The following is a 23,023-nucleotide window of genomic DNA, read 5'->3' on the forward strand; positions in this document are numbered from 1 at the left end:
TACATAATAAGGCTAAATTATGCTTACATCCATAAATTTATTATGCCATTCTAATTTAATTGGAGATTTGAGTATCAAATTAAATCTTCGAATTTTAAAAATATTTAATTATCTTATAAATAATGGAAGTTAAACGAAGAATAAAAACGTGTCGCCTTTCTGTAACTCGGCCACATATTTATCAATGAGTCAGTAGAGAGAGGGAGAGAGAGCCGATTTCAGTCGGCAAAAGGACGACGTCGTTTAGCAAATTTGGCGACCGCTAAACGAGTGGCGGAAAAACATCTGCAAGAAAAAGCAACACGTGTCCAAATCCGACTCGTTGAACTTAATCGAGAGTAGAAACCGGCAAGCCGCAGGAAAACCCGGAAAAACATGGAAACTGGAAAAATATTATTTTATTTAAAATAAAATCCCCAAAAAAAGGAAAAAAAAAAAAATAAAGAAAAAGAAAAAGCGAAAAGAAAATAGAAAGCGCTTTGGTTTTCCTGTTTTCCCCTACTGAATTGCCTGAAAAGGAAAAAACAAAATCGAACGGTGGTGATAAACTTGATTCTCTCATCTCAGTCGTCTCCTTTTCCCTATCTTCACCATCGTCCGATCCATTCCACCACTCCATTTCCACCCGATCTTACTCCTCCTCTCTCTCGCGCCCAAATTACAAATCTTCCGTTTCTCCCAACAGGTAAAACAATAACTTCCTTCTTTTTTTCATTTTTCAATTCTTTCAAATCTCTCAATTCCCCTCTCTCCCTTTCCGGATTTCCCCTCTAATTTCTCACCCATCTTCCATTTTTCCTTCTGAGTTCTTCTCGACCTTGCGTTTTCTGCTACTCTTCATGGCTTTTGTTGTTTCCTCCTCTCTGGGATTGACGATGTTGTTTCGCGATTCGTTTTTTAAGATAGGGTTTTGGCGAAGATGGCTGATGCTCCGGCGAGTCCCGGCGGAGGAAGTCATGAGAGCGGCGAGCAGAGTCCGAGGTCTAATGTTCGTGAGCAGGATAGGTTTCTTCCTATTGCGAATATTAGCAGGATCATGAAGAAAGCTCTTCCTGCTAATGGGAAGATTGCTAAGGATGCTAAGGAGACCGTACAAGAATGTGTGTCGGAGTTCATCAGTTTTATTACCAGCGAGTATGGGAGTATTTTTATAATCCATTGCTGTTATTTGCCTAATCCATGTTCTGAATTTGGGGGATTTTTTTATGGTTGAATTGAATCTAGGGCAAGTGATAAATGCCAAAGAGAGAAACGAAAGACGATTAATGGCGATGATTTACTTTGGGCGATGGCCACTCTCGGATTTGAGGATTATATCGATCCGCTTAAAACCTACTTGACGAAATACAGAGAGGTAGTCCGTCGGCTAATTCCTAATGCTAAATCTCTGATGAACTGTAGAACATATAATTTGCAGTTGCATATTGTTCATTATCCACTTTTCACGATTGATTTGATGTGTTTCTAACAGGGAGCTTTGCATCTAGGCTCAACTTTTTATTTGTACATTTTTTGTTTGTTAATTTTCTACTTGCGCTTCAACTGATGGGCGGATGCTTTGTGTTTTTTTTTTTGCTTTGTTTGCCTGCTGGTTGGGACTTGGGATGTTTTAGACGGAGGTAAGATAGAGTTATCCTTTACGCCTCTGTGATTTTGTCGACATCCATGGACGAAATTGTGAGGTTTCTGTATATTTTGCTTGTATTCTCCGACAGGGTGACACTAAGGGGTCTGCTAAAGGTGGCGATGCGTCGGCTAAGAAAGAAGCTCATCCAACCTCTGTTCCTCAGGTGAATTATAAGAATTTCTCTTTGTTTTTCTCATTGAGCTTGATTCTTTATGTTTCTGTCTGAGCTTTCTTTCTTTCTGCATTCTATAGATCGCTCATGGAGGCTCGTTTTCCCAAGGAGTTAATTATGCGACTTCTCAAGTACTCTCTTCTCTCCCTCTCTAGAAATTTGTATTTTCACTGTGTGTTTTGAAGAGGCGAAGAAATAGTTCTGCCAGTACTTACGGCATGTTTGAGAGTGATTTTGATAGAGTTTGAATCATTTAATGTATATTTTGGAGTGATTTTGAATATGGAAAAGTGTTTTTTTAACCATTTCAAAAAATCACTCCCAAACATGTTGGTGACATGGGCGAGACATTTGGATTGTGGAAGTCTTTTTAGCTCACTAGATACTTCTGTCAACATGCTTATGGTGTTAGTCATATAATAACTAAATGTTATTTTGAAAATTTTGAAGTTACTTTAAAAACCTTTTTAGTGGGAGCACTTTCAAGAGTGCTTGTCCATCTGATTAGAAGTCATGAAGTGATACAATTACCCATGGTAGTCTCCCCATTACTTATCCATCTAATTGTTAAAGGATGTGTTTGGAACTTCATCTGTTTGTCGATTGTAGCCAGAAGACTTCGCAAGAATTTGCTAGAGTTCATACTGTAGCATCAGAATAGTTGGTGTGTAGGGAAAAATCATGGCAAGAACTATTCTTGGGGACTTGAAGTTACAAGTTGAATTTCATTTGTTTTGGACAATGTTGGTGTGACGGCCCAAGTCTGTACGCTTTGGGTTTTCCCTTTTGGCCTTCCCCTCAAAGTTTTTAAAATGCAATCTGCTAGGGAGAGACTTCCACACCCCCTTTTAAATAATGTTTCATTTTCCTCTCCAACCAACGTGGGATCTCACAATCCACTCCCTTTCGGGTCCAACGCCCTCGTTGGTACACTGCTAGGTGTCCACCCCTCTTTGGGGCTCGGTGTCCTCGTCTGGCTTTGATACCATTTTTAACAGCCCAAGTCTACCACTAGCACATATTGTCCTCTTTGGGTTTTTCTTTTCGGGTTTCCCCTCAAGGTTTTTAAAATGTGTCTGCTAGGGAGAGATTTCCACACCCTTATAAAGAATGTTTTATTCTCCTCTCTAACCAACGTGAAATCTCACCGTTTGTTATTTACGCTTGCACCACACATTCTTCTAGATTGAATCTACTACGAACTTCTTCGTTTAAGTTGTCTTTGCCCTTTCATGCCTCATGTAGTTGTTTAAGCTACTTCTTCGTTTTAAGCAAATTAGTTTGTTTATATCTTCATGATTCTTGAAGCTTTTTTCCCTCGGGCAAACTATCTTTTTCTCGTATTACTTGGGGTTTGTTTTAAAGCTCTCATATCTAAGTCTTGGTTGAAAAGTTACTAAATAAATTCGATTCGTTTCAAGGAGAGGCTATTTACCTAGAAAAAGTTCAACTTTTGTTTTTTGAGATTCTTTATATTGGGATGCCCCTTTGATGATAATGGTCAAAAGTGGTAAATCTAGATGCTTCGATCTTCCAAACCAAAATTTAGTTCATTCTGTATTAGTAGGGTTTAACACCATGGTTCCTTGTTTTTGCAGTCACAAGCCCAGCATCTGATGGTTCCTATGCAAGGTACCGACTAAAACTGCCTCGAATCGAATCGAATATTAGAACTGTTGAATGTGGGAGATCTTTGTTGAGTCTATTTATTAGAAGTTTGGTTGGGTTGGGTGGGGTGGGGTTTTGATTGATGGTTGTAGTATAGAATGAGTTGAAACTTTGTATAATATTATTGTTATTGCTCTATGTATTGCATTGCAGTTAGGACACAGTATTTCCAACCAACTCCTGGGGGATCCCATTCATTTGTGGCTTGAAAACAAACTCAGTATAAAGTAGCAGCACTAGTTTTGAGGATTTTATTTTCTTTTTCTACTTAAAACAATGTATTTTTAAGTAGTCGATGATTGTGGGATGGTGGGTCTGCAGAGCCTTAGATGACCTTAAAGTTACTAAAAGGAGGAGGCTGTGAACCATGGGGTGTGTCATACACCACATAATGCTTTGATTTTCTAAGTCTTAGAAATGATGACTGTGTGGGTCCTTTACCTTCTCTACAATATTACTTTTTCACAAATAAATTAGATTCTTATCTTAAATTTATTAATATTTTTTTAAACTTTTAATTTCATTAATTTTCACTTCGAGATTTCATGTCTGTTAGGTTTGGTTTAAAAAACTTTGGGGGAAAAGGAAAAGACTAAAAAAAGTGACTGAAGAAGATTAATATCCAGGGAAAGTAACCTCTGTGGCTTATCTCACCTTGATCTAAATCGTCCATCTATGGCGAGAATTTACTGACTATTATCTCAACTTGCCAGTAAGTTAAATTTGGCAAAAATATTCGTTGGGGTTGATCTAAATGGCGATGGCAAAATTATTATTATTCGTAGCTAATTATTATTATTCATAGATATTCGTTAGTTGATCTACATGGCGAGATTATTATTATTCGTAGCTGATCTAAATGGCAATATTCGTTAGTTGATCTAAATGGCGAGGGTAAAATTATTATTATTAGTAGGTGATCTAAACGGCGAGGGTGATCTAAATAGCAAGGGCAAAATTATTCCTGAGCTGATCTAATTGCGAGGGCAAAATTATTTCTACCTGATCTAAATGGTGGCGAGGGTGATCTAAATAGCAAGGGCAAAATTATTCCTGAGCTGATCTAATTGCGAGGGCAAAATTATTTCTACCTGATAGCAAAATTATTCAAGAATCGAGAATTTAAAATTATTCATGATCCTATTCAAGGACTGAGAATTTAAAATTATTGATCTATGCCTACAAAAATTATTGAAGGATTGAGAATTTATTGATGGATTAAAAATGGATATTAAAACTTTTTTAACTAATGAGTTTGGCAAAATTAATCTAATGATGGGTTAAAAATTCATATTAATACTTTTTACTGAGTTTGTAAAAATTATTAGGCCGAAAGTCATTTATATTAGTGCAAACCTTTATGAAATTTAAAGTTGATTTTTTCTACCATAAACAAACACCAATAATAATATGCTCAAATTTAATGATTTTTTAATACAGGTAAGAAAAAAATTGATAAAGCTATGGTGGAAAACTGCCTTCTTTTTATTTAAGAAAGACGAAAATTGGGAGAGTCGTAAATATTAATAATATATTTTTGTAATTTAACTTTTTTTATAAAATAAATTATAGTTCATTAATTTTTTTTTTATTTTCAAACTTGAGTACTTTTTTATTTTTGGTAGGCAAGTATCAAATTTAAAAAATAGAAAAGATAAATTCTAATTAATTAAATAGAATATATTTAAATAATTTTTGGATATTTTAAAATGAAAGGCATAAAGTAAAGATAATATAAAATAAACTAATACTATATATTTCACCGATTTCAATTGTTATTTTCGGTAAACATCTTACCAACGTACAAATATTTTTAATTTATGGATGAAGAAAAACTATATAAGGAAAAGGCGGTTAGATTGGGTAATCGTAATAAGTAAATAAGCACAACTAATAGAATTGCTCAGACTCGGCCCTGAATCACAACACTCTTTCTGAATAACACACCTGACACGATATTTATGATGTTTGGACTTGGGAAGCCTAACACAATTTTCTCGACAATCAATATGACAAAGTTTAGGTTATCAACATAAACACCTTATTTAAAATTAATCATCTACCTCCAATATCATTATTAAGATGGAGTGAAAAAAAATGGTCAAATACATCCCACATCTAAATCTTGACCCACTTTGTTCGTATTTTGAATATATTAATTAGTTGATCATTTATAGATTGGTTCAATCCGATGAGTAGTACCCATATTGTTATTCATTTAATAAATATACACTTGTAATTAATAGGCTTACAATTTTACTTCATTATTTTCTACAAAATTGTTATCTCATTTTTAACCGTATCACCTCGAACTAATTTATCCTTGATCAAAAAATAACTCTCTCTCTTAATTATATTTTAATTAAAAAATATATATATATATATATATAACCACGTTAACCATTTCAGTTCATATAAATATTTCAGAATTTACTTTTGAAAAAGAAAAAAAAAAAATCTAGTTTAGCATTTTTTTTAAAGATAATATATTATTTAAAAAGAAATATTGATATTCTTTTAAAGGGAGTATCTTATAGATCAAAAACTAAATTATAATTTAAACTAAGAATAGGATGAGAATAATGAAAAAAAATAAATAAAAAACCAAATAATAAAATATATATTGATCAAACCAATTCAGTTCTCTCAGTCTTTCATATATATCTTTTGAGCTATAGCGTTTTCTCTGTTTTTTCATCGTCGTCAAAAGAACTTTACAATTTCGATCAGATAAAATCATCAGCGGTGGTAGTTGCGTTCCGGCGTATTTGGTGAAGTTTTTTCTCTCGAAATTTTTAATCGTGCACTTTCGGAATTTCGCGAGTCTTCGGTTTGCAGCGCTAAGGTACTAAGAAATATCAGATAATTTTTTCTCGTCTGATCGTAAATCCGTGTTTACATTCGTAATTTTCTATATCGTTCTTCATCGTATTCGCTTCGGCTTTCGTCTAATTTTGGCTGTTAGAAGGGGACTAGTTTCGAGCTTACTGGAGAAACTTAGTTATGTGTTGGAGATTGTTAAGCATATATGATATAAAATTTACTTGTCAATGGTGGCTTAATCCGTGGTGTTTTCCGGTCCTGTGTTAGTCTTGAAGCAGTATATTTTTTATTTTTATTATTTTTTTTTTGTTCAAGTTTAAGGCGCACATAATTTATTTCATATTTAGCTCTTAAGGTTTGAGGCAGACAATTCTCAATCGAATGTTCCAATTTCTATCTGATTATTCTATTGATTCTGGATTGGAATGATCACTTCCGAGAGCTTTTCGATCTATTGAAGTGAAATTGTTAGTGTTGAGCCAAATATCATTTGTTAGCGCGTCTTTTATTTAAGTTTTGTCTTCCTGCATAGTTTGGTTCTGATCATTAATAATATGCAAATTATTGAAGCATAATAACTTTGCCAATCTTATGCGATGTTGGATCTCTTAATTATATTGGAGGTTTAGGTCTCTATTAGAGCCAATAAATGGTAAATGGGAAATCGTGGCCAAAAGCGTGCAGAAATGGTGGACAGATTACCTGCTGATAAACGGACATGCAGTTCATTGGAATTCAGACCAAGCTCATCTAATTCATCTGTGCAAATGCACGTGACATCCACTAATTCAAGTCCTGGCATCCATGAGAATGACATGGACACTTCATCGTCTGCTTCTGCTTCCAGTCGTTCAGAGGGAGAACATGATAAGGATTCAGCCTACGGGTCTTGTGATTCTGATGATGCAGAACAAAAACATAGTGATCTTCGTAATTGTCAGAGGCAAAGATCATCTAGTGATCACGAACGATTTAAAAGGATTTTATCAAGTTTGGGCGAAGAATCTGATACATCTGCCCAAATACTACTGCTGACGGATCTATGTGAGGTTTTATCATTCTGCATGGAAAGTTCACTATCGAGCACGACATCAGATTCGTTATCTATAATTCTTGTCAATCTGGTGAAACTTGATAGCAACTCAGAGATAGTGCTATTGGCTTTAAGGGCTTTAACTTATTTATGCGATGCATACCCCAGAGCATCTAGTTTTATTGTTCGCCATGGCGGAGTTCCTGCCCTCTGTCAGAGGCTAGGAGTTATTGTGTACTTGGATGTTGCTGAACAGGTGATATCATCATCCTATCTTGATTGTTCTTGTTAGTTCATTTATCAAATTATATTCTTCAAGATATTATAATCGATAGCTCATCGTTGAATACTGAATACTGTTGCTATAATTTGAAGGAGTTTCTGTTTTAATGTAGTGTCTGCAAGCATTGGAAAGAATATCACAGGAACACCCAGTTGCATGCTTAGAGGGTGGTGCAGTTATGGCTGTGTTAACTTTTATTGATTTTTTTTCTAGTAGCATACAAGTAAGTCATTTTCCCTTCTTTTTGTGAAATCAATCTTGACAGCTTGGTGGAGCTCATGTTCCTATTATTTTGTTCCTGCGAAACCCCATGACCAGAAAATTGAAAATTTTAATGTGTAAATCTGGTTTGGATCAGAGGACGGCTCTTCGCACAGTGGTGAATATCTGCAAAAAACTTCCTTCCGAGTGTCCACTAACTTTAATTGAGGCTGTTCCTATTCTATGCAATCTCTTTCAGCATGATGATGGGGAGGTTTGAATAACTGAAATTGAATGCTTCGTGTTGCTTTATTTTAACTTTATTTTTATTTTTTTAAATTATAAATCTTCTCCTTGCTATATTGTCACATTTCAGCTGGTAGAGAATGTGGCTCGATGCATGATCAAAATAGCCGAGTGTGCACATCAATCCTGCGAGATTTTGGATGGGCTCTGTCAGCATGGACTGATTCAACAAGTCATTCGCCTTATAAACTTGAATAGCCGAACTTCTTTGTCCCAGACCATTTACAATGTAAGAGAATCATACAAGAAGGAACCAATGGTTTAATATTTTATATATTTTTATTTTAGTAAAATATGGATGAACTTCTCCCTTTTGCCTCTACTATCATCTTTAGGGAAGAATGGTGAAATGACCATAAACTTTCGTCGCAGGATTTGCTTGGTATACTTGTCAAACTATCTTCAGGATCCATTGTTGCTTTCAAAACTCTTTATGAGCTAGACATTAGCAACACTTTGAAGGAAATATTATCTGTTTACAACCTCTCGCATGGGATGTCTTCATGTGCTGTAGTTGATGGGCAACGCAACCAGGTATTAGACTTTTAACATGTACTGTTTTTTGAAACTACGGGAAGACTGACTGTGCTATGACAGTTCTCTTTTAAAACAAAAAATTATAGTGAACTTACGGAGGGAGAATTTGAAAAAAGCACTTAAAATCATAGAAATCCTTTTTTTAAGTGTTGCAGAATATTAATTGATATTAATTGATAACCACAGTTAGCTAAAAGTTTTCGTCCAAATCTCAAGCCATGGATTCGACTTGATATATTAACGTCGTGCAATATAAAGCTAAAAAACCAAGATGCTCTGTTAAGTATATATCATCTCTACCTCCTAGCCTCCACTTTACCTTACTTTCACTTGGTAGCCTGAGCTAGGAGAACCGCTATTTTAATATTTTGCTCCTTTTTAATGCTTTCTATAAATGTAACTGTCCTTTTAAAGTTTTCAGTTTATCTTTTTTAATTATGAATTGACGAGATTTCTTGTAATTCCCCTCTTATAGTTTAGGAGTGTTTTATACTCCTTTTCTCATTTCATTCATCAATAAAATTCCCGTAGTTTCCTTCTCAAAAGAAGTTATAGTTCAATAGCTCATAATTGACCTAAATTGGATCTAGAGTTTCAAAGTCTTTCTACACTTGTTTTCCCCTCCAGGTTTGTAGGGTCTGCTTTTGCGATAATTTTAAAATTCTTGGGGATGTATTGTGATTGGTTTTTTGTCCAGGTATGTGAAGTCCTCAAATTGCTTAATGAGCTTCTCCCTACTGAAGATGCAAAGGCAGAACAATTGTCTGAAAAAGTGTCGTTTCTAGCCATTAATCCCAAGCAACTGCAGAAGTTTGGCTTGGATATACTTCCGTTGCTAGTTCAGGTGGCTATTATTATAAGCTAATAAAAAAGCTATAGCCCTTCCCATCTTCTATAACATCACATTTTCGCTGCAGGTGGTTAGTTCTGGTGCAAAATTGTATGTTTGTTGCGGCTGCCTAACTATTATCTACAAGTTTATCTGTCTGGGTGAATCTGACATGCTTGTTGAGTTGCTTCAGAATGCCAACATTTCTAGGTGATGATGCCTGATATTCCTTTTTATGGTATTTTCAAATTGCTTTCAGAAAGTCTAATGATCTTTTCTGTCTAATTTGTCAGTTTCCTGGTTGGAGTGTTTACTCGAAAAGACCACCATGTGCTGATGTTAGCTTTAAAAATCACTGAGATTATCCTGCAAAAGCTCTCTAGTATATTTTTGAAATCATTTGTCAAGGAGGGTGTCTATTTTGCAATTGATGCACTGATAACCCCAGAAAAGTATAAGCAGTTGATTTTCCCAGTGTTTGCTGGTGTCCACCCATCATTTGGTTCATGTCAAAAGTCTACAAGAGAAAATGGGAGATGCTTATGTTATGCCTTTTCGAGTGGTTGTTTCTCCTCGGTGGCAGAAACAGGCAGCTGCAAGCTTGACAAAGATTCAGTCTATAGTCTTGCAAATCATATAAGAAACAATTATTTTACTGACGAGTTGTGCGACACCGATAAAGGAGTGAGTGATATTCTTCAAAATCTTCTTACTTTTTCTGGGGCCCTAGATGATCTACTGAACTTGTCCCTAATCAAGGACACTCCAGCGCAGGATGAAGAAAAATTTTATACCTTATTGGCTGAGATTATGTCAAAGCTTAAGTGTGGCGAGCCAATATCCACCTTTGAATTTATTGAAAGTGGAATTGTCAAGTCATTTATAAATTACCTAACTAATGGTCAGTATCTGAGGAAAAAGGGAGAACCACAAACTATATCTAGACAATTTTCAATTATGGAAAGAAGATTTGAGGCTTTTGCAAGGCTACTATTTTCTAGTTCAGATCACCCATCTGTAAACTTGCCAGTTAGGGTATTGTTAAGGAAATTACAGATCTCACTTTCTTCTTTAGAGAACTTTCCTGTTATTTCTAGCCAGGGATTCAAACATAGGAACTATTTTGCTACAGTTCCAAATGGTCGGTGCATACCACATCCTTGTGTGAAAGTTCGGTTTGTGAGAGGAGATGGGGAAACAGATCTCTGTGACATTACTGGGGATATCCTGACTGTTGACCCCTTTTCTTCTTTGAATGCCATTGAAGGATTTCTATGGCCCAAAGTTACCAGAAAAAAAGCTGAGCAGTCCTCTGAAGCTGATAGCCTGAGGGAGCATCAAGTTAAACCACTCTCAAATGTATGTTCTTACTTTGGTGTTAACCCAGAACTAGTGGGGTCTAACAGCAAGTCTTCAGATTTGCCTGAAATTGAGGTCCCTTCCTGTTTTCTTTTTGAAATATTTGTAATGTTGAGAAAACAATGAACTTCTCTTAAATTGTATGATACTTGAAGTAGGGGTGATTATAATTCAGGAAAATAAGGCCAACATAACTAAATCCATTTGGTTTGAGTTTAATTATTTTAAGTGAAGGAATACAATCATATGAAACTTATGCTGTAAGTTGATCACTTTTAGAAGCATATATTATAAGATGGATCAGTTCTATAATTTGCAGACTCATCCATTGCAAATTTCATTTGATTGTTTTGGATTCAGCTGATGCATTTTTCTCCTTCCAAGTAAATTAGGATAAATATTATGGTTTCATGCAGAATATTCTCGTGTAATTGGTTGGCTTATGTTTCTTATATTGTCTCTTTGAGTGCCTGCTTAATCCATGATTGAAGCATTGATCATATTCTGTGCACTCATAAATTTATGTTAACCTTGTTTTGGATCAGGTATCTGTAGAAGTCAGCACTGATGAGAAATCACAGGGTTCTGCATCTTCCAGTAAGAAAGGCACGAAGCCCAAATTGTTACTTTACCTTGAGGGAAAGCAGCTGGAGCCTACCTTGACACTTTACCAGACAATTCTCCAACAACACATCAAAGAAAATGAAGCAATATCTGGCACGAAAGTATGGAGCCAAGTATATACAATAATGTATAAAAGTGCTGGAGAGGTGGAGGACAACAGTTGTAACCAATTCTTTTCTGCATCCGACAAAGGTGCAACGTTGCATTTCTCTTCATTTTTCTGTGGCATTCTAGATTGTGATCTGCCTTCTGACTTGGCAAAAGAAAGTCCTGTTTATGATGTTTTATTTCTTCTAAGGATCATAGAGGGTATGAACAGAATGGCATTTCACATTATGTCACATGAAAGAATCCGTGCTTTTTCTGAAGGGAGAATTAGTACCTTGAACAATATAAAGCTGTCAGTTCCTTCAGTGTCGCAGAATGAATTTGTAAACAGCAAACTGACTGAAAAACTTGAACAGCAGATGAGGGACTTTTCTGCTGTTTCTATCGGTGGCATGCCTTTATGGTGTAAGGAACTTATGGATTCATGCCCTTTCTTATTTAGTTTTGAGGCAAGGCGCAAGTACTTTCGCATAGTAGTATTTGGCATGCCACAACAGCCATATGTAAGATCATACAGTGACTTGGGAACCTCAAATGGCGTACGATCAAGTTCTGGTGGCTTTCCTCGTAAGAAGGCATTAGTACTCCGCAACCAAATTCTACTTTCTGCTGCCAAAATGATGGATCAGTATGCACATCAGAAAGTACTCCTAGAAGTGGAATATGATGAAGAAGTTGGCACTGGGCTTGGTCCAACATTAGAATTCTATACTCTAGTCAGTCAAGAATTTCAGAAGTATGGCCTTGGAATGTGGAGAGGGGATCATGATGCATTTATACCTGGAAAGAGTCTTAACATTGAGGGTAGAGAAACTATAGAATCTCCATTTGGACTTTTCCCCCGTCCATGGCTATCAACTGTTGATATTGGCGAGCTACAATTTTCTGAAGTAATTAAAAAGTTCACACTTATGGGACAAATAGTGGCAAAGGCCATTCAGGATGGTAGGGTTATGGATATCTACTTCTCCAAAGCCTTCTATAAACTAATACTTGGGCAGGTACCTGCATGAAATTCTTTCAAAGTGCATTCCTCTCGTCTTTTTTTGTCTTCCATTATTTGATTTCTTGTTTATTCTTGTAGGAGGTTAGTATATATGATATCCAATCATTTGATCCAGAGCTCGGAACCGTTCTGCTAGAGTTTCAAGCTTTGGTCAACAGAAGTAAATTATTGGAATCTGTTTGTGAAGAAAACTCATCGTCCAAACTTGAATTTTGTTATCATGATACCAATATTGAGGATCTTTGCCTTGATTTTACTCTTCCTGGTTATCCAGATTGTCGCTTGACTTCTTCTCAAGATAATTCAATGGTAATGCCAATTTTCACTGTGTATGGTTTTATCCTTTTGTATGGATACTCACAAAATACACTTTGACCATTTCCCCAGGTAAATACAAAAAATTTGGAAGATTATGTCTCTCTTGTTGCAGATGCTACCTTATATTCTGGAATTTCGACACAAATAGAAGCATTTAAATCTGGATTTAATCAGGTTAGATTCACTGTGGCCTCTCTTACAGAAGATTATACTTCCCATGTTCATTTTGCCCGTAATCTTGGGAATGTAGTTTATGATATATAGGTTGAAATTTATGGAATTCTGTTTAGGGTTCAGATTTAGCTTCTTTATTTCATCGATGCCTACAGTGAAATAATTATTAACTGCTTTAATTTCTAGACGTGATACAGGATTACGTTTACTTAAGTGCAGTTGTATTTCTATTATCTCATTCAAATTTAAGGGTAGAACTAGGACTCCATGGTTGGAAGCTCCCGAATGTGTTCATACCAGTGCTACATTGGGAGTATAAATCATGATATACGCTCCATATAAGGAACGGATGAACTGCAATGTTAAGATGCTAGAAACCTTTCAATGAAATGTCACGAGCGTTCTCATCCTTAAAAGAGAAGACACTCGACAATTTAGTTGGTTTAAAGAAAATTTATTGATTACCATATAAAAATACACTTCTTTTTTTTTCCCCTCGGGCATCTATCAGTACCTTCGTGTTCTTGACTGATAACCAGAGTACTTCTTTTCTTACTGTCAACACTCAGGTTTTTCCCATAGAACATCTTCAAGTTTTTACTGCAGAAGAACTAGAGCGTTTAATATGCGGAGAACAGGACTCTTGGGCCGTACGTATATCAGCTAACTGTCTCATTTACTTTTGAAGTTATTATCCATTAACTTGATCTTTGTCATCATTTGGTGCAGTTGAGTGATCTCCTTGACAATATAAAGTTTGACCACGGATATACGGCCAGTAGCCCCTCCATTATTAATGTCAGTTTCTAAAGTGAATCCTAGCTATTGCTTGGTTCAAATATGCATATTATTAGTTGCCAAGATTCTTACCTTTTTTTTTTTTTTTTTTTTTTTTTTTAATTTCAGCTGCTTGAAATTATCCAAGACTTTGACAATGAACAGCAACGGGCATTTCTACAGTTCGTGACTGGGGCGCCAAGGCTTCCTTCCGGAGGCTTTGCGTCTCTCAATCCAAAGTTGACCATTGTCCGAAAGGTCTTTTATTATCAACAAATTCTCTTCAAATATTTGATTCAATTTAGCATTTTTTTTAACTCAAATTTCCTTTTTGGGATATTTTTTATGCAGCACTCTAGCAATATGGTCGATTCCGACTTACCTAGCGTGATGACCTGTGCAAACTATCTCAAGTTGCCTCCTTACTCTTCAAAGGTGAAGGGCTTTTCTAACCTTTCTTATAAAAACAATTGGTTTTCTTTCCATTACAACAAAAATGGTAACCCCAAATTTGGTCTTTATCTGTTTACTGTTCAGGAGATAATGAAAGAGAAGCTGTTATATGCCATAACAGAAGGACAAGGCTCGTTTCATCTTTCGTAGCTTCAAATTTCTACCGTCCGTAGAAAGTGAAATTGGTAATTATCAGAATAACAAAGGCAGCTGTGTAGATAAGGTGAAAATGGATGAAGAATGGCAGCCAGATTGTGGTGTGGACAAGAGGAGGTTTCTTCATCTGGTTCTGGTGGGTAAGTTCCAACGTACATAAATCTTGTGTACATAGGGTAGAATAAGGCTGTACAGGAAATGCAGGGTTTTAGATTTATTATTGGCATGGTCTCCCGTTTTACTTTTTAACCCATGCTGGCACTGTAAATATTTCCTTATAGACCACTAACTCTTTCTACTTTTCATTTATTGTGCATAGCAACTGTGTGGCTTTGACGTTAATCTATTCAATTTTCTGACCAAGCCAAGCATGGTTAGGAGTGATTTTATTCAAAATGATTTCTTTATTTGTAATTTGTGTATAATCAAAATTGATTTTGAATGATGATTAAACGTATGTTTAGAAATGAGTTTCAATCATATAGCCTCTAATGCCTTTCCAAAGAATTTGTTTTGAAAATTTTGAGATTCAAATCTTATATATCAATATATATATATATTGAATCATTGAAAAACTCGGTAGTCATAAAATGTACCCTTAATAATTATTCCTATACCATTTTACGAAACCATAAAATCTGCATTTTTAGAAAGGTCTTTTGTGTTTCAAAACATTTAACAAAAAAAAAAAAAAAAAAAAAACTAACCTATTGAAAAAACAAAGATTAGCTGAATGTACATACTTTCTTCACTCCCTTAGCTTTTATATCTTTTCCTTTCTTCTTTCCAAGTGAAACAATATATTCGCCTGTAGATAGAATGAGGGTTTATGATTAAAAAAAAAAGAGAGAAAGAAAAGAAAATAGAATAGTATTTAAAATGAAAATTAGAAAAAGATAAGGAAGAACAAAGAAAAAGAATGAGGATGATATCTTGAAATAGATATTTATTTGAAAAATTATTGTGAAAAAAGAAGTTTGAAAATAATATCTTCCTGAAGTAGGGACATGAGGACACCACGCGCTCAACGTAGTGTGTCCATATTCCACCCAACAGACCTGGACTTGTGTCCTCACTCCCATTATCTCCTTCTCTAAAACCCCATTTTCCCCCCTCTTTTCAGATAAATCCTCCCTCCTTAATCTCTTCCCTTCTAATTCCATTCATGGAGCAGCCATGAATCACTGCCGCCGTCGCCGCCTTTTCCTCCGCCACAACCGTCCCCATGCTCATCTTCACTGCCAATCTTAACTTGCACCTCCCTTTAACCTTTCCCCTTCGGCCCTCTCCACCACTCTCCACCACCACTTCCACTGCTGACACCGCCGCTGCCGCTGTCCGCCCCTTCCTGGTGCACAGCACCGCCCGTCAAACTAGTTTCACTGACCTCTCTCTCCTATCCGATGCGTCTTCCAGTTCCTTAGAACAGAGACTCTTATCACAGCTACGCCAGAGGAAAACGGATGAGGCCTGGATTACGTATACCCAATGTACTAATCTACCCAGCCCTACTTGTCTCAGCCGTTTAGTTTCTCAATTGTCTTACCAAAACACCCCTTCGAGCCTCACTCGAGCTCAGTCCATCCTCACGCGCCTCCGCCATGACAACCAGCTCCACCGTCTCGACGCCAATTCCCTCGGCCTCCTTGCCGTTGCCGCCGCCAAGGCTGGACACACTCCTTACGCCAGTTCTGTCATTAAGTCCATGCTTCGTTCGGGTTACCTTCCCCACGTAAAAGCGTGGAGCGCCGTCGTCAGCCGCCTTGCAGCTTCACCAGACGGTGGACCTGCAGAAGCAATCAAGCTATTCAGTTCAGTGACTCAGCGCCTCCGCCGGTTTGCAGATCCGGCAATAACAGCTGACTCGCGGCCGGACACAGCGGCCTTTAACGGCGTTCTCAATGCCTGCGCCAACATGGGTGCCTATGAGAAGTTTCTGCAATTGTTCGAGGAAATGGGAGAATTTGGTGCTGAGCCTGATGTTTTGACTTACAATGTCATGATCAAGCTCTGTGCGAGAGCCAATAGGAAGGATCTTATTGTGTATGTGTTGGAGATGATCCTTGCAAAGGATATTCCAATGTGTATGACGACTTTGCATTCGGTTGTGGCGGCTTATGTAGGGTTTGGAGATTTGGAAACGGCTGAGAAGGTAGTTCAAGCAATGAGGGAAGGGAAAAGAGATATTTGCAGGATTCTCAGGGATGGTAATTTGAAGGAGATCGAAGATGCTGAGGATTTGAATGAATATGAAGATGAAGATGAAGATGAGATATTCAAGAAGTTGCTTCCTAATTTGAATGAAGATAGTGATTCAGAGCCACCGTTGTTGCCAAAAGCCTATTCTCCTAACTCGAGAATTTATACGACTCTGATGAAAGGGTATATGAATGAGGGTCGAGTAGCTGATACAATACGCATGCTCGAGGCAATGCGCAATCAGGGTGATCAATCCAGTCATCCTGATCATGTATCATATACGACTGTAGTTTCAGCTCTGGTAAAGGCAGGGTCGATGGACCGAGCACGTCAAGTGCTCGCCGAAATGACAAGAATTGGGTGTCCTGCTAATAGAATTACCTACAATATTCTCCTAAAGGGTTATTGCAGGTTGCTTCAGATGGACAAGGCCAGGGAGCTGCTTAAGGAGATGGTCAATGGGGCAGGCATTGAACCTGATGTGGTTTCTTATAACATCTTGATTGATGGATGCATACTGGTCGATGATAGTGCAGGAGCTCTTGGGTTCTTTAATGAGATGCGATCGAAAGGAATAGCACCCACCAAGGTTAGTTATACCACTCTGATGAAAGCTTTTGCTCATTCGGGTCAACCAAAGCTAGCGAGGAAAGTGTTTGATGAAATGTTGAATGATCCTAGAGTGAAAGCTGATATAGTAGCCTGGAATATGTTGATTGAAGGGTATTGTAGACTAGGATTGATAGAAGAAGCAAAACAATTAGTCCAGAAAATGAAAGAGAATGGATTTTTCCCTGATGTTTCGACATATGGCAGTCTCGCCAATGGAATTTCTTTAGCTAGAAAACCAGGTGAAGCCCTTCTGCTATGGAATGAAGTAAAGGAGAGATGTTCGGTGAATAGAGAACATAAGTCTGATTCTTCATCTCCCCCTCCCTTGAAACCTGATGAAGGGCTACTGGATACTCTAGCCGATATATGTGTCCGGGCTGCTTTCTTTAGGAAGGCTCTAGAAATCGTGGCTTGTATGGAAGAGTATGGGATTCCACCCAACAAGACAAAGTTCAGTAGAATTTACGTGGAAATGCATTCTAGGATGTTTACCAGTAAACATGCATCAAAGGCCAGACAGGATAGAAGGATTGAGAAGAAGAGAGCAGCTGAGGCTTTCAAGTTTTGGTTGGGTTTGCCCAATTCTTATTATGGGAGTGAGTGGAGATTGGAGCCTTTAGATCGTGATTATTAAGCCTGGCTTCGGATCATTCCAACTCATTTCTCATTGGTCATTGGTCCTCTACCTCAACCGTTCGGTATGTCACTGTAGAATATTGTCAAGGATTCCAATAGAAAAAGAAAATACGAAAAAGTACAAATATTTATAGTGCATATTTGATTTTGTAGAAGTTTTCGGAGGGAAGATTCATTGGACTGCATAATGCTAATGAAACAAAGTGCTTATTATGTATGTAGTTATGTGGCAGTGCGTGTCTACAGCCTGAACTGGTTTGTGCGCATTCCAACTTATGGAAAGCTCGTGACCATCCTAATTTGAATATATGACCTATATTTGAATTCACAATTTATCTACAGGGGCTTCTTGAAACATGAAAAACAATGCGTGAACTGCAAAGATAATATGGATATTATCCCAGCAGAACAGCACCCTCTTATGTACCGTTTAAATATTTCATTCATTGGAATATACTATGCAATTATTTCAGCATCAACTAATAATTAATACGTGCTTGGTATTGTGGAAGAGGCATCTGTAGCCTGGAGACATTGCGGGAGAAAAAATAGAGTAAAAAAAGTATGACCTCTCAATATCGCCCGGTTTTATCCTCCTGGCCTTGCTGATTGACTGGTGTACGATGAGAACAGCGCCTGTTTAAAACATGGATGGGTTAGTGCAAAGATTGATAATGATCTGCTGATGCATAGTTTTGTTTTTTAATTGGTTTTATGCTTGCTAAGAGGATTGTGCACTAAACCTGGTATGTCTTTGGCCCCTTATAAAACAGATATCAAACACTATCAAGATTTTATATGAAGGTAACGATGTCAGCTACTCGACCAATTCTATCTGCCAAGCTATATATTTCCTAGAGGCAATAGCATATGTGGTTAGCTTAGAGCCGAATGCGATAGGAAAAACTGTCTTTATGCTGCAACTCTGATTGTTTGTGAGTGCACTCATAAATCACTTGGCTTCTTTCTGTTGCCATGTTCATCTGCATACTTGTCATAAAGGGATTCCTTCATTATTTCTACCACATCCTGCAAAGTTAATAATACATATGAAATTAGCACTTAAAAACTCGTGCAAGGTGAAGTTTGTAATTTTCTCATGGAATCCGTGTGATACGACCACAATTCGGTTATTAAAAATCAAGCTTGCCAACAACCTTTGTTTTATAATTAGTTTTTTATTCTTCCAAAAAAATCTAAAAAAATGGAAATTCTAACGAATATTAGAAACTATGAAAAATAAGATTTTAATTTTTTTTCCTCCATTTTTCATTTTGAAAATTGAAAAAAAAAAAAAATCTAAAAATGATAACGATGACAGTGTGAAAAACAAAACTAAAAGTGAGTAATAAACAAGCCTAATATTTAAAGACGAGTATGAATTATAGAAATTAAAATTTGGCTACATCCTTCAATAACTAACCATGGTATCTTGGACTGTAATATTTTCCCTGAGGTCTACTCGAGCTCGAGCGTCTGCCAGCCTCACCAGACTTTTCAGTTGCCTTGCTGTAACTGGTGTACCATCCGCTCATGATTCTGGTCACGCAGTTGGTAAGTACAATTTCTGCCAGTAGGGCCAACAATAATCTAATGTAAGAAAATCTAGCCATGGAAAATGAAACGTAAGAATTCAAGTGAAATTCAGGTTTCGGGCCACAACACCTGATGTTCTGCAGACATTTTATCAAATTCATCTTTACAGCATCATCCACCATCTGCAAGTACCATAGTGATTTTGGAAAAAGTAAATTATCATCACTTTTTAAGCATCAGATGAGCATTCATATAAAACGCTCTTCAATCAACTACACTCTGTTATTGTAAAACATTGAAAGATTAGATCCAATGTCGTTCAACTTTTACCAACTTGTGAAATCTATGTATGCAATAAGCCCGAAAGACTTGTGCTAATGCTCAGAATAAGCATTTCCCGGGCTCCGAATGTAAGGATTTATACAGTACTAGCGAGTTAAGGAACAAAAGATAAAAGGCTATGAATGACTTCCAAAATCATCAAGCAGCCACAATATTTTGTTTCCACGATTAAAAAAGCAGAGAATCACGACCATTATAAGAACTAATTCCTGGATTTCAAATATAGGAAATGTCGTCTTAGTGCTTAAGAAAAGACAAATACCGGCCTCAAAAGCATGGTCATCTTTCCTGGAATCCCTCACAACAGCTACAGTTAGGCCCGACCTTGGTTGCTGCATTACCACAAAAATAAATACCATGTGTTGAGACAGCTGCAGTCGCTTGCCGTAGTTGATTTTTGCCAAGTCCAGGACAACCTAAGAAACTGACAATGAAAAGTTATCTATAATGTCTGTTCATTGATCACACAGCATTCTTTTCAAAATAATTGTTCAAAATCCAGAAGTGAGCATGGGAAAGGATGACATAGAAGCATACCAACATCTATGAAATGAATAACCCATCTAACAGGGACTTTATTCTGGTCTTTTGAATGCTTTCGTACACCACCAAATAGTACTAGTGTTATTCCCACTTTTCAGATTTAAGTTGATCCACAAAATATAGTTAGCCAAAGAAAATGTTGACAATCAGCAATTCTGAATTTGTATAAAATGTTACCTTTAACAAGTTCATGTCCATAGATGGATGAACATAAGGATTGAAGTATTTGACAGAAGACATCCGAACCACATTCCCCAGAGAAGAATTTCATAATAAAATGCAATCTCTTGGGAGAATGAGAAAAAATCAAGCAACTCGGTTTCTCTTGCATTAGAGTTAGAATGTTGCAACTCCTCGGGTGTATAGACTGTGACTTGGAATTTTTTATTGAAACAGCCGCCAGATACAAATAGTTGCCTGAAGATATATGAAAAGTTGCTCAATCTGTACTAGTAAAGAATGGTAATTAGAAACCCACAACATAAACACCTGGTACAAGTGTTATAGTGTAATTAAAAAAAATTAATTGATTTCATAACGCAGCAAATAAGTTGAACTATTTTTAGCCCTATGAATTGGTATTATCAGACAGTGAGATTCATCGAACTACTTGTTGGTGCGTGATTGTTTTAGTTACTTTATTTTATTTTTGCACAGGTCTTGGTGTCTGATTTCAATCATTGAAATTTGAAAGTGAAATGACAAAAAATTTATGGAATTGTTAATGTATAGCATAAATATGGTTGAAGAAGAAAAATCAATTAAGGTGAACATTACTCAACATCCTAAAACTGTTGAACAAAATAAAAACGTACGAATCAAAATTTATTTTCTGCTTATATAATGAAATTCCTAATGAATAAGATATTGATGTATGTACTTGCAAGCAAGAGAAGTTTAAACAGATCCTATGGGCCAAAGAAAAACATCTGACCCGTCAACTTTTACCACCCATGGGGAAATATAGAAAATACACCAAGTTTGGAAGAAATATTGTACCTCCTCCAATATCCATGTAATTATTAATTACTCTTATAATTCAGTAACAGTGATAAAATCTCCAGGGATGCCTGCATCAGCTAGATCTCCAGTCAGTTCACACTCTACAGTTCGAGGCACCCCGCCTTCTTCATGGTCATCAGATTTAGTGAGTTCTTACAGCCTGGAAAGATTTAAGAAGAATCTAATATTTACAGTAGAAGGAAAATGACGGAAAATACACTCAAGAAGAAGGTGTAATTAATAAAACTAAAAATGAATTGAGAGCATATTCAGCATTTAGAAGTTACCGTATTTTTTGAGAATCGGTTGCTTCAGCAGTAGTTCGAATGGGATTGAATGTTTTGCTTTTACACCCATCCAACTCACAAATGACGGAGGTGAAACCTTACCATCAGGAAAGATGCGATCAATATTGCTTTTACACTATGCACAATCAAGGTTCATTTGCATCACCAAAGGCTTGAGAGTGCTAACTTTAACAACAATAACGCGCACTGATACAAGCTTGTCTGTCATGTCCCAAAATAATATACCCTACATCATTTCCTTAAAGTAAACTTCGGACTTCATAATAAATTTTTTAGAAGCTAACAAGTACCAATATATGACGCCTTCAAGTTCATCAGAGCAAACATAGATTCTGAATAGTTGTGCAATCGAACTAGGATTTTCGTGACGTCTTCTAAATTGTGCATCCATTTGGTCCTCCTTACCTGCTTTAAAGACGAGTTAAGCATCCTAAGCTGAAACTCTGAAAGTATTTTATAGTGGATAAATAGAGAATGAAATTCTCGCAATAATTTGTGTTTACCTGTTGAATTGCAGCACTCATACATTTGAGAACAACTTTACGATTTTCCTTTAGCATTAGGTAAAATCCATGTTGATCGCAAGTCTTCCGGGACTGTTGAAAGTCGATAGACAAAATAAAGATGACACGATCATCACCGATAGCCTGTTAAAATAATTGAACGTCAATTCCCTCCTCCACGTGATGCTAAGAACAAGTGAGAGGAGCATCGATAGGACTTAGTCAGCTACTTTTGCAAAGCAACAGATTGAAATGTTTTTGCATTATAAAGGAGAAAACGCGATGGATATTGGATATGAAACGAATCCAATCTACCTAACAATATTTACATTAACTACTCGGATCCAGAACCAAATTCAAACTACGCTTCGTTTCAACTATAGTAGGAGGAGATGTTGATTACCAGCAGTTACCGACTTAGACAAATGAAAATCAGTTCCTCCAACCTAGAAACGAGGCATTTCTAGTCTCCGTTATAGTGCATAAGAAAAGAGTACGGAGATATCTATAGACCCTAAAACAGTCTTAAGATTCAATAGGAAATCGATGTTGCGAAATCAACTGAATCGCGCAAGCTGGAAGCGACCTTGCAGGAGCTTCCTACATCCAATTCTTGATGCAAGAACATATCTCGAACAATTAAAACCCGCGCCACAGAATTTCGTCAACTTATCCCAACAAAACGGACAAAAATGAAAAATCAAACTCAAACGAGAGAGAGAATCACATGTGAAGCGAGATGTCGCCCTGCGGGAGAAGACAAAAGGAAAATGAGCTTGAGCCCATCCATTTTCGACAGTGAAGACAGCGCGGGAAACGCTCGCTCCAGGCGTGACTTCTCTCTGTATGATTCGTCCATTTTGGCGGGAAAGATAGAAGGCAGCGGTT

The 23,023-nt window shown here is 36.8% G+C and overlaps 3 protein-coding genes and 1 pseudogene across 8 annotated transcripts; 3 read left to right on the forward strand and 1 right to left on the reverse strand.

Moving 5' to 3' along the window:
• Positions 1 to 521: 521 nt before the first annotated feature.
• LOC111482090 (nuclear transcription factor Y subunit B-1-like) lies at positions 522 to 3,726 on the forward strand. 3 transcript variants are annotated; one of them, XM_023127738.1, is made up of 8 exons: positions 524 to 685; positions 903 to 1,134; positions 1,225 to 1,354; positions 1,614 to 1,619; positions 1,716 to 1,790; positions 1,880 to 1,930; positions 3,398 to 3,431; positions 3,621 to 3,726. In XM_023127738.1, the coding sequence occupies exons 2-8, from the start codon at positions 920 to 922 to the stop codon at positions 3,674 to 3,676; spliced, it is 567 nt and encodes a 188-aa protein (XP_022983506.1). In that variant the 5' UTR covers positions 524 to 685; positions 903 to 919; the 3' UTR covers positions 3,677 to 3,726. The 3 variants fall into 3 exon arrangements, with proteins under 3 accessions (XP_022983508.1, XP_022983506.1, XP_022983507.1); XM_023127739.1 differs by having other exon boundaries at positions 907 to 1,134; XM_023127740.1 differs by lacking the exon at positions 1,614 to 1,619 and having other exon boundaries at positions 522 to 685.
• A 2,407-nt stretch (positions 3,727 to 6,133) lies between these two features.
• Positions 6,134 to 14,862, forward strand: LOC111482087 (E3 ubiquitin-protein ligase UPL4-like). 4 transcript variants are annotated; one of them, XM_023127731.1, is made up of 17 exons: positions 6,134 to 6,312; positions 6,911 to 7,579; positions 7,719 to 7,829; positions 7,965 to 8,081; positions 8,184 to 8,342; positions 8,486 to 8,647; positions 9,348 to 9,494; positions 9,568 to 9,689; positions 9,773 to 10,913; positions 11,384 to 12,571; positions 12,655 to 12,885; positions 12,964 to 13,068; positions 13,638 to 13,718; positions 13,798 to 13,866; positions 13,975 to 14,103; positions 14,197 to 14,280; positions 14,383 to 14,862. In XM_023127731.1, the coding sequence occupies exons 2-17, from the start codon at positions 6,947 to 6,949 to the stop codon at positions 14,446 to 14,448; spliced, it is 4,545 nt and encodes a 1,514-aa protein (XP_022983499.1). In that variant the 5' UTR covers positions 6,134 to 6,312; positions 6,911 to 6,946; the 3' UTR covers positions 14,449 to 14,862. The 4 variants fall into 4 exon arrangements, with proteins under 4 accessions (XP_022983499.1, XP_022983502.1, XP_022983500.1 ...); XM_023127734.1 differs by having other exon boundaries at positions 9,773 to 10,838; XM_023127732.1 differs by having other exon boundaries at positions 6,920 to 7,579.
• A 599-nt stretch (positions 14,863 to 15,461) lies between these two features.
• Positions 15,462 to 18,236, forward strand: LOC111481956 (pentatricopeptide repeat-containing protein At3g09650, chloroplastic). The gene has a single exon (XM_023127575.1). The coding sequence runs from the start codon at positions 15,680 to 15,682 to the stop codon at positions 17,897 to 17,899; it is 2,220 nt and encodes a 739-aa protein (XP_022983343.1). The 5' UTR covers positions 15,462 to 15,679; the 3' UTR covers positions 17,900 to 18,236.
• Positions 16,152 to 22,994, reverse strand: LOC111481970 (annotated as a pseudogene).
• Positions 22,995 to 23,023: the final 29 nt, after the last annotated feature.

This window comes from Cucurbita maxima, unplaced genomic scaffold, assembly GCF_002738345.1.
Source record: "Cucurbita maxima cultivar Rimu unplaced genomic scaffold, Cmax_1.0 Cma_Scf00007, whole genome shotgun sequence".
NCBI lineage: Eukaryota > Viridiplantae > Streptophyta > Magnoliopsida > Cucurbitales > Cucurbitaceae > Cucurbita > Cucurbita maxima.

Coding starts and splice junctions, on each gene's coding strand:
- LOC111482087 (XM_023127731.1), top strand. CDS start 6,947: ATGGGAAATCGTGGCCAAAAGCGTGCAGAAATGGTGGACAGATTACCT. Junction 12,572..12,654: donor ATAAACTAATACTTGGGCAG/GTACCTGCATGA, acceptor TTATTCTTGTAG/GAGGTTAGTATATATGATAT. Junction 12,886..12,963: donor CTTCTCAAGATAATTCAATG/GTAATGCCAATT, acceptor CCATTTCCCCAG/GTAAATACAAAAAATTTGGA.
- LOC111481956 (XM_023127575.1), top strand. CDS start 15,680: ATGCTCATCTTCACTGCCAATCTTAACTTGCACCTCCCTTTAACCTTT.
- LOC111482090 (XM_023127738.1), top strand. CDS start 920: ATGGCTGATGCTCCGGCGAGTCCCGGCGGAGGAAGTCATGAGAGCGGC. Junction 1,791..1,879: donor ATCCAACCTCTGTTCCTCAG/GTGAATTATAAG, acceptor TGCATTCTATAG/ATCGCTCATGGAGGCTCGTT. Junction 3,432..3,620: donor TCTGATGGTTCCTATGCAAG/GTACCGACTAAA, acceptor ATTGCATTGCAG/TTAGGACACAGTATTTCCAA.